General features: G+C 41.7%; 1 protein-coding gene and 1 long non-coding RNA gene across 4 annotated transcripts; one reads left to right on the top strand and one right to left on the bottom strand.

Moving 5' to 3' along the window:
• Positions 1–3930: 3930 nt before the first annotated feature.
• Positions 3931–6316, bottom strand: MRPS17 (mitochondrial ribosomal protein S17). 2 transcript variants are annotated; one of them, XM_049111040.1, is made up of 3 exons: positions 6161–6316; positions 5562–5701; positions 3931–4365 (listed from the first exon to the last, which is right to left on the bottom strand). In XM_049111040.1, the coding sequence occupies exons 2-3, from the start codon at positions 5682–5684 to the stop codon at positions 4096–4098; spliced, it is 393 nt and encodes a 130-aa protein (XP_048966997.1). In that variant the 5' UTR covers positions 5685–5701; positions 6161–6316; the 3' UTR covers positions 3931–4095. The 2 variants fall into 2 exon arrangements, with proteins under 2 accessions (XP_048966997.1, XP_025281478.1); XM_025425693.3 differs by lacking the exon at positions 6161–6316 and adding an exon at positions 5779–6149.
• A 50-nt stretch (positions 6317–6366) lies between these two features.
• On the top strand, positions 6367–11454 carry LOC112646071 (uncharacterized). Of its 2 annotated transcripts, XR_007411087.1 has the most exons (4): positions 6368–6630; positions 6953–7060; positions 10113–10328; positions 10674–11454. It is a non-coding gene; the product is annotated as an uncharacterized LOC112646071 (long non-coding RNA). The 2 variants fall into 2 exon arrangements; XR_003127446.3 differs by having other exon boundaries at positions 6367–7060.
• Positions 11455–17876: the final 6422 nt, after the last annotated feature.

Genomic DNA, 17876 nt, shown 5'->3' with positions numbered 1-17876 from the left:
GTTGCTTGGGTGCTGAGTTTGATAAGTCCAGTTATGAAATGAGCAGAAGATATGAACAAAAATTTCTCTAAAGACATACACATGGCCAACAAGCACATGAGAAAATGCTCCGCATTGCTTTTTATTAGGGAAATACAAATCGAAACCACAATGAGATACCACCTCACACCAGTGAGAATGACGAAAATAACAAGACAGGAAACAACAAATGTTGGAGAGGATGTGGAGAAGGGGAATCTTCTTGCACTGTAGGTGGGAATGTGAACTGGTGCAGCCACTCTGGAAAACTGTGTGGAGGTTCCTCAGAGTTAAAAATAGTTACCCTACACCCAGCAATTGCACTGCTGGGAATTTACCCCAAAGATACGGATGTAGTGAAACCCAGGACACCTGCACCCAATGTTCATAGCAGCAACGTCCACAACAGCCAAACCGTGTAAGGAGCTTGATGTCCTTCGACAGATGAATGGATAAAGAAGATATGCTATATGTATACAATGGAATATTACTCAGACATCAGAAAGGATGAATACCTACCATTTGATTCGACGTGGATGGAACTGGAGGGTATTATGCTGAGTGAAGTAAGTCAATCGAAGAAGGACAAACATCATATGGTTTCACTTATATGGGGAATATAAGAAATAGTGAAAGGGATTATAAGGGAAAGGAGGGGAACTGAGTGCGAAAAATCAGAGAGGGAGACAAACCATGAGAGACTCCTAACTCTGGGAAACAAAGGGTTGCAGAAGGGGAGGTGGATGGGAATAATGGGATAACTGTGTCGCAGGCACTAAGGAGGGCACTTGATGGGATGAGCACTGGTGTTATATGTTGGCAAATTGAATTTAAATTAAAAAGAATCATTCTGGATGTAAAGATATTCAAGTTATCTTGTGGTCTGGGGACTACATTGTTCCCGTTCATCCCAAGCCTGGTTGGTGCTGCCGCCCCCATCTGTTAGGGCAGGATATAAACCAACAACTGGCCGAGTGTGTCAGGTGTTGGCAGGAAGAGGCTCACAAGAGGCAACATGAGAGAGGGCACTGAGGGGACACGAGTTGACCCATGGAAGGGAGGGCATCTCAGGCCAAGAAGTAGGTCATGATGGCACGATTTATGGAAAATGTATCCTGGGTAAGATAAAAGCCACAAATGTAACCTTGAAAGCTGCAACCAAGACAAGTTAGGCAGAAAGGGAGTCAGTGAGAGAAGGGGGAGAAACAGGGAATAGGCCCCAGCTGAGGGGAGCATTTGGAGGGCAGTCCAAATCTGCGGAGGCCAAGAGGAAACTGCCCTCAGGACTGCGAAGCTGGGATGTCTCTGTGATCCAGGCAGGCCTCTGCCTAAGAGGGGTGGGGGCAGGAGCTGGGCTTCCTGGAGGCAAAGGCAGCATTGGAGTTTTCTGACTGGAGGACTATTTGAACATGTTAATAATGTCAGGGAGCCACCATGGAGGACATAAAGGGTCCGGTGGATGGAGGAGTGGCAAGGATTTGCTCCAGACCGGGGACATACATATCTCTTGGAGGCCATTGGAAAAAAGACCAAGGGACACAGGACAAGAGACCAGAGGCTGTGTGGCTGAGCGGGTTCCTGATCTCAACTGGCTTATGCTTAGTGAGCTGGTTAAGAAACCCAGATAGACAGGGCAGCCCCGATGGCCCAGCGGTTTGCCATTGCCTTCAGCCCGGGGTATGATCCTGGAGACCCTGGATCCACCCCTCGTCAGGCTCCCTGCATGGAGCCTGCTTCTCCCCTCTGCCTGTGTGCCTCTCTCTGTCTGTCATAAATAAATAAAATAAAGAAAGAAAGAAAGAAAGAAAGAAAGAAAGAAAGAAAGAAAGAAAGAAAGAAAGAAGAAAGAAAGAAAGAAAGAAAGAAAGAAAGAAAGAAAGAAAGAAAGAAAAGAAAGAAAGAAAAGAAAAGAAAAAAAAAGCAAAGCTGTTAGACCCAAAAGGGAGGCCAAAATGAGCTTTCCCCAGAGCAGAAAGGATATGTCCCAATCCTCCACTGCAGGAAGCAAGCTTCTTCAAGCCAGTGATGTCAGTGTACCCTTTGTGACTTTCTCACACATTCTCCCAACTTCCCAGCTATTTTTTAAGAGACCAATGCTTTAAAATATATTTTCCTGAAAAAAAAATTTTTTTTCCTGAGATGTAAGCTTGGTAAATATTTCTTGATGTTGCTTTTGTGCTACTTAGAATTAGGCCACTTACTCTGCATTTTTCCCTCCACTATCCTCTTGCTCTGGAGGACCATTAACCCAATGCTTTTTACTGGTGGGGCGGGGGATGGGGAAGTACTCTTATCTCACAGGTGTACAGCTTAGGTTACTCAATGCCACTAAAGAAATACAGGGCATATTCCTGGAACATAATTTTTACACCAAGATTATTAGGAAAAATATCTTAAGATATTAAAAAAGAGTATATATAAGCATTTTAAATATGAGGTTTTTGAGATGGCTTGCACAGGTGTCCTGTTTTTTCCGGGATAACAGGTTCCATTTAACACTGGACCTAGACACTCTTTTGCTTGTTGGAACATCATCTACCCTTTTCCTCTTTCCTCACCCAGTTCAGTTTTGATCTTAGGACTAATCTTTGAACAGATCTGTCTATCCCTCTAATCTTTCCCCTTCCAGTCCCATTCTTTACACCGATGCTATTACTTTTATTGGTGTGAATCTAATTATATCATTCTCTTTAAAAATGTAAAAAACCCACAACCACTTACAGTATAATTTCCACCTATTTCTCTACCTGAACTCCACTCATGTTTAAAATATCCCAGCAGTCGTCATCAGCTTGCAGAACCCCTTGGTTATGCTCCTTTCTCTCATACTTTCAGGATTTTACACCACCTGGAATGCCCTTTCCACAACCCTCACCTATTAGCCTGGAGACTGTTCTTTTAAGATTCCATTCAAGCACTATCTAGCCTTTTCCGGGAAGTTATCCTAATTTCTTCCCCCAACCCACCAAGTGCCTCTCTGCTATGAAGAAACATGCACATACCTCCCGTGCTAGACTATGAGCCTTGAGTGGGTGGGCAGTGGTTATGGTTACTGCTGAAACCCTGTGCTTGTACAATACACATACTAGTTACACCAAAATATGCTCCAAGTTTCTAGAAGCCAGGAAACTGAAATATATAACTCATTGTTTCTTCAGGTTAAAATCTAGGTTCATAGTTTATTAAAAAGCAGCAACAAAATTGAAACTCTCCAACTAAAAAAAAAAAAAAAAACTCTCTAACTCAAGTGCACAGTGTGAGAAACTCTAAAACTTTATCAATGTATCAGATTATATGCACTCAGTCCTATGAAACTACTCTAGAATACAGGATGAAAGAAAAGTGACAGAATTTTCAAGTTTTATTTTCTATGTGTCAACATTTTTTAATTTTTTTTTTTTTTCGTTTATTTATGATAGTCACACACAGAGAGAGAGAGAGGCAGAGACATAGGCAGAGGGAGAAGCAGGCTCCATGCACCGGGAGCCCGATGTGGGATTCGATCCCGGGTCTCCAGGATCGCGCCCTGGGCCAAAGGCAGGCGCTAAACCGCTGCGCCACCCAGGGATCCCTGTGTCAACATTTTTAATACAGACTGTAATCTGATAAAGTCTGACCCTAATCTGTTATTTCCATTTGTAACTGGCTAAATAATAGAAAACAATTTAAATTAATTTCAAATATATGCCACCAAAAATAAATATTCACCTAATGTGGTCTGATTGGTTTTATAATATCAAAAGGTTTTTTTCTTCCCCGAATAAAGATTCTAAGGTAATTTCAAGATTCCTTTGAATGAAAAAAAATATACCTTCTAAAACAGTGAACTTACAAAACAATGCAGGGGAATGCTGGGCACACTTAGTGTAAGAGGAAACTTTATGTCCAGTGAAAAGGAAATTTAAACATGACTTTAAACTTTGGTGAAAATTTTTAATAAGGTCTTTACTTCATTTACTTTTAGCTATTCCATAAACATTGGAACAGAAATCGGACAGTTTGAAACTTAGAAAAATTTCTTTTTCCGTAAAGCAAACTTATAAATCTTTCCCTTTGGCTCCTTTTTCCAACCCTCCTTCACTGTGCTGAAGAACTATTGAGCTCTTTTAGATTTTTTGTTAGGCAGGTGGTTTCCAAGCTGACTGGGTTTTCCAGGTAGGTAGTTCCTGCACAGGGTTTTCTGGTCACAGGATCTATGACCTGTCCAACCTTGAAAATGATTTCAGCCAGTTCATGTTTCACGTGCTTTGTTCGTGGAACAGGTAGAGCTTTGAGAAGCACAATATCCCCAACTGTGCACTGCTGAAGGGCATCATGAGCAAAGTAGGTTTTTCGCTTATTAAAATACTGTTGAGAGAAAGAGGAACAAATCAGTAGTTCCCATCTGTGATCTGACCATGCAGTATAGGCTATGAAAAAGTAATGCACAGAAAACAAACTGGGACTTGGAGGGAAAAAAAAAAAAAAATACAGTTAAGGAGGCTTCTTCTTCTTTTTAAGATTTTATTTATTTATTCATGGAGACACAGCGACATAGGCAAAGGGAGAAGCAGGCTCCCTGTAGGGAGCCCGATGTGGGACTTGATCCCAGGACCCCAGGATCACACCCTGAGCCAAAGGAAGGTGCTCAACCACTGAGCCACCCAGGTGCCCTGCTGTTGTTGTGTTTAATAAAATACCACTTTATTTCACTCTTTAACTCACCTGGTGCCCCATACCCTTAACCCTCTGCTGTTGTGTTTTTCATCCTAGAAAACAAAGAGCATTTCTACCTACCTGTGCACCCAACCTGGAATGCAGAACCATCCCTGGCACTTTCCTCTTCCTCCGTTGCACATCTAACAAATCAAGGACCCTGTCCCTTCTTTCTAAAATCTGCTTTTCTCACTCCATTCCCATTGCTCCAAGGACTGTTCAGGTCCTTATATCCACTCCAGACTTTTTGTAATAGCCTTCTTACCCACTTCCTTACCTCCAGTCCTCATCCTTAGGTCTCTGTCTTCCTTTACTCATAGGATGAAATCCCTGAATACCACATACAAGACCTCTGTCACCCAGCTTCCATTGTTCTTGCATTCAGTCAACAACAGTTAGTGCCAACTTAGGGTCAAGCTCTGCGCTTGGCGTTGCCAAACCGTGTGTTGTCCCTGTACAGTCTCATGCCCTTTAATGGCTGAAAGAACTTCCAAAAACCACTCATCATGGCTCCTCCAAACCCGGTCCTCTGAATAAGAGCCTTTTTGAGATTCAGCTTAAGGATGCTCTCCTTCAGCGATGTGGGAAGAAACAGGTGTCCTGCTCCCTGCTCTCAGTACTTTGCACAGGGAATGACTATAGCAGTTACCAGACTGAGTTGAAATTAACTTTATGTGTCACTAGAATTTGAGAGTGAACCACGATCAGTTCAATTTGTTACACCCACAGATCAGCCCAGTGTCTGGCTTGCAGCAGATGGTCGGTCTATCTGTACTGATGGGCACCTTTCTCTGCTCAGAACATGGTGGTGTTTTATCAATGCCACCGGAAGAAGGGACGTCTCTCACCTTTAATAAATAGGGATCCAGGACAAGCCTGGTCACTCTCACTTTAGCTGTTTTTTGCATTGCTGTTCCAATGACCTTCCCCACGATCCATTTGGCGTGGACGGATGAACGAACGATTGACATTCTGTGGCTTTGGTCACCTGAAAAACAAATTTCAACGTTGAATATGCTGGTGGTTAGGACTCACCTGATGAATTTTGTTACTCGAACTGCTGACGTTGAGCAACGGTTTCTGTCAGCCTTCTGAAATCAGCACTGTTTCCTCAGTCCAAGCTCTCATCTTGACGCCGTTTACAAAGGTGTCACGGTCATCTAGGCCTCAGTTTCCCCAGGGTCTGCTCGCAGGTGAGCTCTGGGCGCTCCGCAGCGCTCGTGCACGAGGGCCCTCGCTGCCCCGTCCTTCTCGCCTATCCCGAAGGCTCCAGCGCCGCTGCAGCCCAGAGGACTTGGCGGAGGGCTCTGGCGTCCAACTTCGCAGGACACCTTCCCAGGGGCCTGCCTTTCTGGGTGCGTCCGACCGGGCCCGGGTCCGTTGGGGTGACCGATCCTCAAACCCCGCACTACCCGGGGGTCAGGCCACTCACCGCGCCTCCACTCACCGCGCCTCCAGGCACTCCCCGGGACCGCCTCTCTCCTCCGAATTCACCCCTTGCAGAAGCGGCGCGACAGTCAGAGCACTACTTTCCCCGCGCGGGTCGTACGGCTCGCCTCGGAGCGTGATGACGTCACGTTCTTGCAAGTAGCTCCGCGTCAGACGTCTCCTCTCATTGGGCCGTGTGTCACCTCAGCTATGGGCGGGGTAAAGGCAGGGCTCCGCCCACTTCCCCTTAAAGGAACCCCGGACCGTCTATAACCGGGAGATTTTGTACCTGACTTTTCTCCATGCGCGGGGCCGCTGGAGTATTCCGGTCTTTTATTTAACTATTCCATTCGGTTTCCTCTTCTTATGCTGGGCTCCCAGACTTGGACAAGGCCTTCCAAATCAGAGGAACCTCATTCATTCATCCAACGCCGCTAAATGCTTACACTTACGCGTTCCACCCCACGTCCGCTTTCAAGAAAAACTTCAGTAGGATTTTGTGCCCAATTTGATTTTCGGTGTTATTTCTCCATATCTGCGAGACGGAGAGAAGTCCAGCATTGGCACATATTTGTGTGTGACAATTATGAAGAAGTTAGATGGGCCGTTAGTCTTCTCGGACCGAGGAGGACAGGGAAGTCAGGAAGTCCAGAGAAACAGAACAGCAGGCTCCGGGCAGACAATCTGAGGGCCACAATATGGGTGTGGGCCGTGCTTGGCCACCGAAACATCTTAGCAACTGCTGAGGGAAGACTGGGAAAATAAGAGTTCTCCCATTCATCAGCCTGTCCAACACCCATTTCTTTTTTAGCCAACAGGTGCACGACTTTTCTCACTCCGCGCTGGGCAAAAAGATGATTCACAGGACACTCCCGCTTCCAGACAGCCCACAGTCCAGTCAGGACGGATGGGTAAAGAAGTAAGTGTACGACTGTCGGTCATGGAACCTTGAGAAAGGACTGCATGAGTTTGCAGAGAGAGGACACTTGATCAATACATTGCCCTTGAACAGGGGCTACAGCTTGAGGGGAGATGGACATGGGCTGTGGAGAGGGCATGTGAGGCGGAAAGGAGAGCATGTGCAGGAGTGCTGGGGTTTGAGAGGCAGTATGGTGAGCAGGAGACTGATACTGCCCGGTTATAGGATCAGGAAGAGAGTGGAGGGATTCAAGTTGGTCAGGGATGGGCTCCACCTGGGAAGCATTTCTTAAGGGCCTCACTTTTACCTCTAAGTGATGAGACCCCTTTGAGAGAAATGAATAGTTTTGCTAGACTTCAATATCATTGTGGTAGGAGAATGGAACACAGATTGGAGAGATTGGAGGCTAAATGCTTTGTCAGGGATAGTGAAAACCTAAATTAGAGCAGTGGGAATGAAAGAAAGTGGGTTGGAGAAGTGACTGGGAAATTGGCCATGTGAGGCAAAGGGACAGAGAGGAGGTAACACTATGTGTAATATGGCATATAAATAACAGAAGCTTATTTTCTCACAGTTCCGGAGGCTAGAAGTCTGAGGTCAAGGTCCCTATCTGGTGAAGGCTCTTTTCCTGGCTTGCAAATGATCACTTTCTTGCTATGTCCTCACATGGCCTTTCTTCTGTGTATGTGTGCACAGGGAGAGAGAGAAAACAGACAGGAGGTGTTTTCTTTTTCTTTAACTCTAATCCATTGGATTAGGGCCCGACCTTTATGCCCTCATTTAATCTTAAATGTGTCCTTAAGGTCTTGACTTCAAATACCATCACATTGGGGGTTAGGGCTTCAACATACATATGAATGGGGGGGGGGGCACAATTCAGTCCATAGCAATAAAATCAAAGAAGCAAAGTAAAAGCCTTGTAATCTTAAATTCGATTTGGGAATACAGTTTGAGCACATGATTTATTTTTCTCCAAAAAAAGTTTTTCTTGCAGGATTCCTGGGTGGCTCAGTGGTTGAGTGTCTGTCTTTGGCTCAGGTAGTGATCCTGGATGAGTCCCGCATCGGGCTCCCCACAGGGAGCCTGCTTCCCCCTCTGCCTATGTCTCTGTGTCTCTCATGAATAAATAAATAAAATCTAAAACAAACAAACAAAAAAGTTTCTCTAGGAAGCCTAAAAACCCAGGATTAATCAGTTCCTAGCACCCAGAAAAAATGGTATTTATATACCATTTTTCTCTGAAAGAAACAAAGGATCCTTGAAAAATGACTGAGCAGGAAATGTGTGAGTGAAACTTGGGACATCCTGTGTCAGAAATCAAGAGAGCTATTAAAGATGAATGGAGTCAGGTCAGAAGCCTACCCGAAGCAGTTCCCACTGAACTAAGATGAAATTATAAGAGGCTAAAGAGAATTATAACTGCAATGGATTGAAAAACATGAAATATATAAAAATCCATGAGTTCATAAAGGTACTTAAAAGTAAAGCCCTGGTTGCTTTGGGGAGTCCTAGGGCACCAAGTCAATAATTTGAAAAATAAAAGAAATCCATCTATCATAAAATATGATACAAAATGCATTTCAAAATGACCAAATAATTAATGCATAAGGAATGACAGAATTAAAAAAGATTTTTTTTTGCAACCACTAATGAAATGATGAATAATATCACTAAAGGTTAACAAAATTATTAAAAGATTGATGGGCAACGTCATAATAAAAAGCAGAGTGATACTACCTGAGCCACCAATTAATCTTACTATCAGTAAAAGTGAGTCAACTGGACATTATACATCTTTTGATGTAAAAGAAGAAAGTATATAGCATGACTATAAAATGATATTGCATAAAAAGTGATCTGAATCTATTCAATTTTCTAAATCTAATCACCATTTTACAATGAATACAAGAGATAGAGGAACAAGTTAAATAACACCAGGAGCAAGTAACCTTTGAAATAAAAAACCTAGTAGATGGGTTTTTGGTAGATTAGATAGAGCTGAAGGGGGACTTAGTAAACTGCAAGGTAAACCATAAGAAATTATTCAGAGTGTAGCAGAGATGAAAGTGTGGCGAGTAGATTGAGAAGCTCTGAAAACCCAGAAGACTCCACCCCAAGATTGCTAGAACTCATACAACAATTCGGCAGCATGGCAGGATACAAAATCAATGCCCAGAAATCAGTGGCATATCTATACACTAACAATGAAGAAAGAGAAAGACTGAAGAAAGATAAAATAAGGAGTCAACCCCATTTACAACTGCACCCAAAAGCAGAAGATACCTAGTAATAAACCTAACCAAAGAGGTAAAGGATCTATATCCTAGAAACTACAGAACACTTCTGAAAGAAATTGAGGAAGACACAAAGAGATGGGAAAATATTCCATGCTCATGAATTGGCCTTAGGAAGCATGGTTCTACTTCTGCTCATTCAAACAATCTTCTTGACTCTTCCCAGTCCTAGATAATGTGCTGAGATAGTGTGCATTAGTAACATAACATCAGGAAGCATAGACAATAGGATAGAGTAGAAATTATTTGTGAGACTTGGATTGGAGAAACTTTGTATGTTTAGAAGGTTCCCAGGGTTACCCTCAGGTTCAGTAAATCACTAGAAGGATTTCTAGATTACTCACTCTTGTCAGGCAGGACATTCCAAGGACTTACAAGATTACCTCCCAGGAGCCAGGGCAAAGTGCCAAACCTTTCTTTGGGTATGATTTATCTTTTACTAAACAGCTTGGTATGTCAAATACCCTCCTATATAAGGGCTTTTCTAGCTTCCAAGAGTGTGTATAACCTCTACAGAATTCCAAAAATTATAAAATCATAAGCTGCCAGACCTTCTTAATGATTAGACTTAGAAGTCCAGAACAACACTTCTTTTGCATTTCTGTTGGATAAAGTAAGTCAGAAGCTGATCCAGATTCAATGTGTGAACGGGGCTACACAAGAGCATAAATATCAGGAAATGTGGAGACTGCTTACCGTGATCCTTTCTTATTTTATTTTATTTTATTTTTTTAAATTTTTTTATTTATTTATGATAGGCATGCAGTGAGAGAGAGAGAGGCAGAGACACAGGCAGAGGGAGAAGCAGGCTCCATGCACCGGGAGCCCGACGCGGGACTCGATCCCGAGTCTCCAGGATCGCGCCCTGGGCCAAAGGCAAGCGCCAAACCGCTGCGCCACCCAGGGATCCCATCCTTTCTTATTTTATAATTTTAATTCCAGTGGTTAAACATTAAAGAATTTCTTATGGTGAGGTAAGTGTGAGTTTTGTTTGTAGTCTTTTCCTTCATGTCCTTTTATATAATAAGGTTTGTACAAACAAAACAAAGCAACACCAAAAAACCAACCCCCCCCCCCCCCAAAAAAAAAACCTTTGGTTCAGACTACACTGTTGTTTGGATTCGTTCTAATTATGCTTTGTCTCATTCTCACAGAATGAGGGTTTTTTCTGTAGATCTGTTATGGTTTTCTTGTGATGAATCATCACATTCTAGAATTCTCCAAGTATGAATTATCCCTGGGGGATCTTTGCATTATCATACCATGAAATGGCTCTTCATGATGAGTTTTGAACTTTTTTGTTTTTTCTTTGGATTCAGGCCTAGTACCCTAGATTTTGAAAGACAAACAGTTCTTTGGGGGAAGAAATAAAACCAAAAATAAATTTTACAAGAAATATATAGTTCCCCCCACTCCTACCCTGACAAGGCCTGGTCATGACCCTGAAACCCAAGGAATGAATGTAGAAGACGGAAGAACCAGTGAGCAGAGGACAAAAGTGATTGTAAATGATGTTGCCATTTGGTTGTACAAGGTGAACAGAGGATATTTAACCAGAGTACTGGATGAAGAAAAGGTTGACAAGGAAACTAAAAAGAAGTTATGGTCCTTGAGTACTAGAGGACAAGGTTTTGAAAGATCGGGTTCTGGAGTCTGGATCAGCTCTGATTCTAAGGATACTATAATATATATATTATAATAATATGTAATATGTATATATATATATATAGTAATCTGAAGTCAGTGTAGGAAGGTTTTTGGGAGTTTCTGAACTCTACAAAATTGTACATGTAAAATATGGTGTGTATCTACAGGCCTTTGTGGGAAAGTAGTCAATGGCTTTTATCAGATTCTCGAAGAGGTCTGTGATCCTGTTCCTCCCAAATTAAGAAATTACTGCTTTATACCCAGATAACTACAACAGACTTTGAGTTCATGATACAGCTACTTTAGGCTTTTGATTTAAATCTATCCAAGACACTGCTACCCTGTTAACCTTCCCATTTTGTAATAGTTCTGTAGCTTCCACTTTGTACCAGAAGCACTTTGTATCTCTGCTTTACATCTAACTAAAATAAATTTATATATATATAAATTATATATATACATGTATATGTATATATATGTATGTATGTATATGTGTGTGTGTGTGTGTGTGTGTGTGTGTGTATAGTAATCGAGAAGATCCATGCCCAGGAAAATGAAACCTAGCTATCATGCTGGAGAAACAGATTCTGTTCTATATTTCAATTGCTGTAATTATCATCTTATTAAATAAAAGTTACTGAGGTAACATTGAGTAAATTTATCTGCCTTCAGGCTTGTTACATGAAAAGTATATATTACTTCACTTACCTAAATTTGTAACGTGCCCAGCATAATATCTTCACAGATTGTGTGCACAACAAATATTTATTACCTTGTATGTTATTCATCATTTGAATGTTTCTGAGTAGGCATTTAAGAAATCTTCATTAAATGAGTATATGGTAACAGATAATGTTTATAATACGATGTGCTAGGCACTATGACAAATTTTTAAAATTTAAGTTTAAGTTAGTAGTGTATAGTCTATTATTTATTTCGGGAGTAGAATATGGTGATTCATCCCTTACATATAACATCCGGTGCTCAATCCAACAAATGACCTCCTTAATGCCCATCATTTATTTAGCCCATCCTCCCACCCACCTCCCATCCAGAAACCTTCAGTTTGTTCTCTATGTTTAAGAGTCTTTTATGGTTTGCCTCTCTGTGTTTATCTTATTTTATTTTTCCTTCCCTTCCCCTATGTTCTTCTGTTTTGTTTCTTAAATTCTACATGAGTGAAATCATATATTTGTCTTTCTATGACTGACTTACTTCACTTAGCATACTGCCCTCTAGTTCCATCCACGTTTTTGCAAATGGCAGGACTTCATTCTTTTTGACCATTGAGTAATATGTCATTGTACATATATATGCTGCCTCTTTTTCTTCTTCCTTTTTTTTTAAAGCAAAATATCTCCTGTGATTCTGCCTGATCTCCCTGCTAAGCACTTTTTCGTCAGGGAAAACTCCGGTGTGGATTTTTAAAGTTCCTGCTTCTCCAGGGCTGGGCTTTCCTGTCCTGGAGGCTTTTGCAGCTTGGCGTTAGCCCGGATCCTCATGGTGCCCCTCCCCCACTTTATTCTTTTTTATTTTTTTCACCTTCCTACCTTGTTACAAGTGAAAACTCATCTCTCTGTAGCATTCCAGCTGTTCTCTCTTTACATCTCAGGTTGAATTTGTAGGTGTTCAGGATGTTTTGAAAGTTTTTTAGGTAAATTTGTGGGACCACATGGGTTGAGGACCTGTACTGTTCTGCCATCTTGCTGCAGTCTCCCAAAATAACTAACTTTCTTTCTTTCTTTCTTTCTTTTTCTTTTTCTTCTTTCTTTCTTTCTTTCTTTCTTTCTTTCTTTCTTTCTTTCTTCTTCTGTCTTTCTTTCTTTCTTTCTTTCTTTCTTTCTTTCTTCTTTCTTTCTTTCAAAATAACTTTATTTAAAAAAATATTTTGGGGGCAGCCCAGGTGGCTCAGCAGTTTAGCCCACCTTCGGCCCAGGGCCTGATGCTGGGGTCCTGGGATCAAGTCCCATGTCAGGCTCCCTGCATGGATCCTGCTTCTCCCTCTGCCTGTGTCTCTGCCTCTCTCTCTCTTTCTGTGTGTCTCTCATGAATAAATAAATAAAATCTTAAAAAATATATTTTTATTTAAATTCCATTTGCCAACATACATTATAACATCAAGTGCCCTCCTCAGTGCCTGTCACCCAGCTGCCCCATCCTCCTACCCACCTCTCCTTCCCCAACCCTTTGTTCATTTCCCAGAGTTAGGACTCTCTCATGGTTTGTCTTCCTCTCTAATTTTTCCCACTCATTTTCCCTCCTTTCCCCTATAATCTGTTTCACTATTTCTTATATTCCCTGTAAGAGTGAAACCATATGATGATTGTCCTACTTTGACTGACTTACTTCACTCCGATTGTTCTATCCAGGTCAAAACAAATGGTGGGTATTCGTCCTTTCTGATGGCTGAGCAATATTCCATTGTATACATAGACCATATCTTCTTTATCCATTCATCTGTTGAAGGACATTGAGGCTCCTTCCACAGTTTGGCTATTGTGGACATTGCTGCTGTGAACGTTAGGGTGCAGGTCCCAGCATTTCACTACATCTGTATTTTTTTGGGTAAATACCCAGTAGTGAAATTACTGGGTATTTTTAACTTCTTGAGGAACCTCCACATAGTTTTCCAAAGTGGCTGTACCAGTTCGCATTCCCACCAACAGTGCAAGAGGGTTCCCCTTTCTCCATATCCTATCCAACAGTTGTTTCCTGTTTGTTAATTTTCCCCATTCTCACTGGTGTGAGGTGCTATCTCATTGTGGTTTTGATTTGTATTTCCCTGATGGCAAGTGATGCGGAGCATTTTCTCATGTGCTTGTTGGCCATGTCTATGTCTTCTTTGGTGAAGTTTTTGTTCATATCTTTTGCCCATTTTATTTATTTATTATTTATTTTTAAATATTTATTTATTTTTTTTGGAGTTCAATTTGCCAACATATAGCATAACACCCAGTGCTCATCCCATCAAGTGCCCCCCTCAGTGCCTGTCACCCAGTCACCCCCACCCACCGCCCCCTTTCTACCACCCTTTGTTCGTTTCCCAGAGTTAGGAGTATCTCATGTTCTGTCTCCCTTTCTGATATTTCAAACTCATTTTTTCTCCTTTCCCTTTTATTCCCTTTCACTATTTTTTATAAATTTATTTTTTATTGGTGTTCAATTTGCCAACAAATAGAATAACACACGGTGATCATCCCATCACGTACCCCCCTCAGTGCCCGTCACCCAGTCACCCCAACCTCCCGCCCACCTCCCATTCCACCACCCCTTGTTCGTTTCCCAGGGTTAGGAGTCCCTCATGTTCTGTCACCCTCTCTGATATTTCCCCACTCATTTTCTCTCCTTTCCCTTTCATTCCCTTTCACTATTTTTATATTCCCCAAATGAATGAGACCATATAATGTTTGTCCTTCTCGGATTGTCTTATTCACTTAGCATAATACCCTCCAGTTCCATCCATGTAGAAGCAAAAGGTGGATATTTGTCGTTTCTAATGGCTGAGTAATATTCCATTGTATACATAGACCACATCTTCTTTACCCATTCATCTTACGATGGACACCGAGGCTTCTTCCACAGTTTGGGTATTGTGGACATTGTTGCTATAAACATCAGGGTGCAGATGTCCCAGCATTTCACTGCATCTGTATCTTTGGGGTAAATCCCCAGCAGTGCAATTGCTGGATCATAGGGCAGATCTATTTTTAACTCTTTGAGGAACCTCCTCACAGTTTTCCAGAGTGGCTGCACCAGTTCACATTCCCACCAACAGTGAAAGAGGGTTCCCCTTTCTCCACATCCTCCCCAACATTTGTGGTTTCCTGCCTTGTTAATTTTCCCCATTCTCACTGGTGTGAGGTGGTATCTCATTGTGGTTTTGATTTGTATTTCCCTGATGGCAAGTGATGGGGAGCATTTTCTCATGTGCTTGTTGGCCATGTCTATGTCTTCCTCTTTTTTTTTTTCTACCTCAGCCTTTATTTATTTTTTAATAAATTAATTTTTTAATTGGTGTTCAATTTACCAACATACAGAATAACACCCAGTGCTCATCCCGTCAAGTGTTCCCCTCAGTGCCCGTCACCCACTCACCCCAGCCCCCGCCCTCCTCCCCTTCCACCACCCCCAGTTCCTTTCCCAGAGTTAGGAGTCTTTATGTTCTGTCTCCCTTTCCTGATATTTCCCACACATTTCTTCTCCCTTCCCTTATATTCCCTTTCACTATTATTTATATTCCCCAAATGAATGAGAACATACAATGTTTGTCCTTCTCCGATTGACTTACTTCACTCAGCATAATACCCTCCAGTTCCATCCACGTTGAAGCAAATGGTGGGTATTTGTCGTTTCTAATGGCTGAGCAATATTCCATTGTATACATAAACCACATCTTTATCCATTCATCTTTCGATGGACACCGAGGCTCCTGCCACAGTTTGGCTATTGTGGACATTGCTGCTATAAACATCGGGGTGCAGGTGTCCCGGCGTTTCATTGCATCTGAATCTTTGGGGTAAATCCCCAACAGTGCAATTGCTGGGTCATAGGGAAGGTCTATTTTTAACTCTTTGAGGAACCTCCTCACAGTTTTCCAGAGTGGCTGCACCAGTTCACATTCCCACCAACAGTGGAAGAGGGTTCCCTTTTCTCCGCATCCTCTCCAGCATTTGTGGTTTCCTGCCTTGTTAATTTTCCCCATTCTCACTGGTGTGAGGTGGTATCTCATTGTGGTTTTGATTTGTATTTCCCTGATAGCAAGTGATGCAGAGCCTTTTCTCATGTGCATGTTGGCCATGTCTAGGTCTTCCTCTGTGAGATTTCTCTTCATGTCTTTTGCCCATTTCATGACTGGATTTTTTGTTTCTTTGGTGTTGAGTTTAAGAAGTTCTTTATAGATCTTGGAAACTAGCCCATTATCTGATATGTCATTTGCAAATATCTTCTCCCATTCTGTAGGTGGTCCTTTGGTTTTGTTGACTGTATCCTTTGCTGTGCAAAAGCTTCTTATCTTGATGAAGTCCCAACAGTTCATTTTTGATTTTGTTTCTTTTGCCTTCGTGGATGTATCTTGCAAGAAGTTACTGTGGCCGAGTTCATAAAGGGTGTTGCCTGTGTTCTCCTCTAGGATTTTGATGGAATCTTGTCTCACATTTAGATCTTTCATCCATTTTGAGTTTATCTTTGTGTATGGTGAAAGAGAGTGGTCTAGTTTCATTCTTCTGCATGTGGATGTCCAATTTTCCCAGCACCATTTATTGAAGAGACTGTCTTTCTTCCAATGGATAGTCTTTCCTCCTTTATCGAATATTAGTTGACCATAAAGTTGAGGGTCCACTTCTGGGTTCTCTATTCTGTTCCATTGATCTATGTGTCTGTTTTTGTGCCAGTACCACACTGTCTTGATGACCACAGCTTTGTAGTACAACCTGAAGTCTGGCATTGTGATGCCCCCAGCTATGGTTTTCTTTTTCTTTTTTTTTTTTTCCAGCTATGGTTTTCTTTTTTAAAATTCCCCTGGCTATTCGGGGTCTTTTCTGATTCCACACAAATCTTAAAATAATTTGTTCTAACTCTCTGAAGAAAGTCCATGGTATTTTGATAGGGATTGCATTAAACGTGTAAATTGCCCTGGGTAACATTGACATTTTCACAATATTAATTCTGCCAATCCATGAGCATGGAATATTTTTCCATCTCTTTGTGTCTTCCTCAATTTCTCTCAAAAGTGTTCTGTAGTTTTTAGGCTATAGGTCCTTTACCTCTTTGGTTAGGTTTATTCCTAGGTATCTTCTGCTTTTGGGTGCAATTGTAAATGGGATTGACTCCTTAATTTCTCTTTCTTCAGTCTCATTGTTAGTGTATAGAAATGCCACTGACTTCTGGGCATTGATTTTGTATCCCACCACATTGCCAAATTGCTGTATGAGTTCTAGCAATCTTGGGGTGGAGTCTTTTGGGTTTTCTGTGTAGAGTATCAGGTCATTGGCGAAGAAGGAGAGTTTTAGTTCTTCTTTGCCAATTTGAATGTCTTTTATTTCATTTTGTTGCCTGATTGCTGAGGCTAGGACTTCTAGTACTAGGTTGAATAGCAGTGGTGAGAGTGGACATCCCTGTCTTGTTCCTGATCTTAGGGGAAAAGCTCCCAGTGTTTCCCCATTGAGAATGATATTTGATGTGGGCTTTTCATAGTTGGGTTTTAAGATGTTGAGGAATGTTCTCTCTATCCCTACACTCAGAAGAGTTTTGATCAGGAATGGATGCTGTATTTTGTCAAATCATCTATTTGCCCATTTCATGATTGGATTGTTTGCTTCTTGGGTGTTGAGTTTAATAAGCTCTTTATAGATCTTGGATACTAGCGCTTTATCTGATATGTCATTTACAAATATCTTCTCACATTCTGTAGGTTGTCTTTTAGTTTTGTTGACTGACATCTATTTAGAGGATCATATGGTTCTTGTTTTTTCTCTTGCTGATATGATGAATCACATTGATTGCTGTACAAGTGTTGAACCAGCCTTGCATCCTGGGGATAAATCCCTTTGGTCATGGTGAATAATGTTCTTAATGTATTGTTGGATCCTATTGGCTAGGATCTTGTTGAGAATTTTTGCATCCATGTTCATCAGGGATATTGGTCTATAATTCTCCGTTTTGGTGGGGTCTTTGTCTGCTTTTGGAATTAAGGTGATGCTGGCCTCATAGAACGACTTTGGAAGTACTCCATCTCTTTCTATCTTTCCAAACAGCTTTAGTAGATTAGGTATGGTTTCTTCTTTAAACATTTGATAGAATTCCCCTGGGAAGCCATCTGGCCCTGGACTTTTGTGTCTTGGGAGCTTTTTGATGACTGCTTCAGTTTCCTCCCTGGT

This window comes from Canis lupus, chromosome 6 (assembly GCF_003254725.2).
Source record: "Canis lupus dingo isolate Sandy chromosome 6, ASM325472v2, whole genome shotgun sequence".
Lineage (NCBI taxonomy): Eukaryota > Metazoa > Chordata > Mammalia > Carnivora > Canidae > Canis > Canis lupus.
This window is presented reverse-complemented; position numbering and strand designations above follow the sequence as displayed.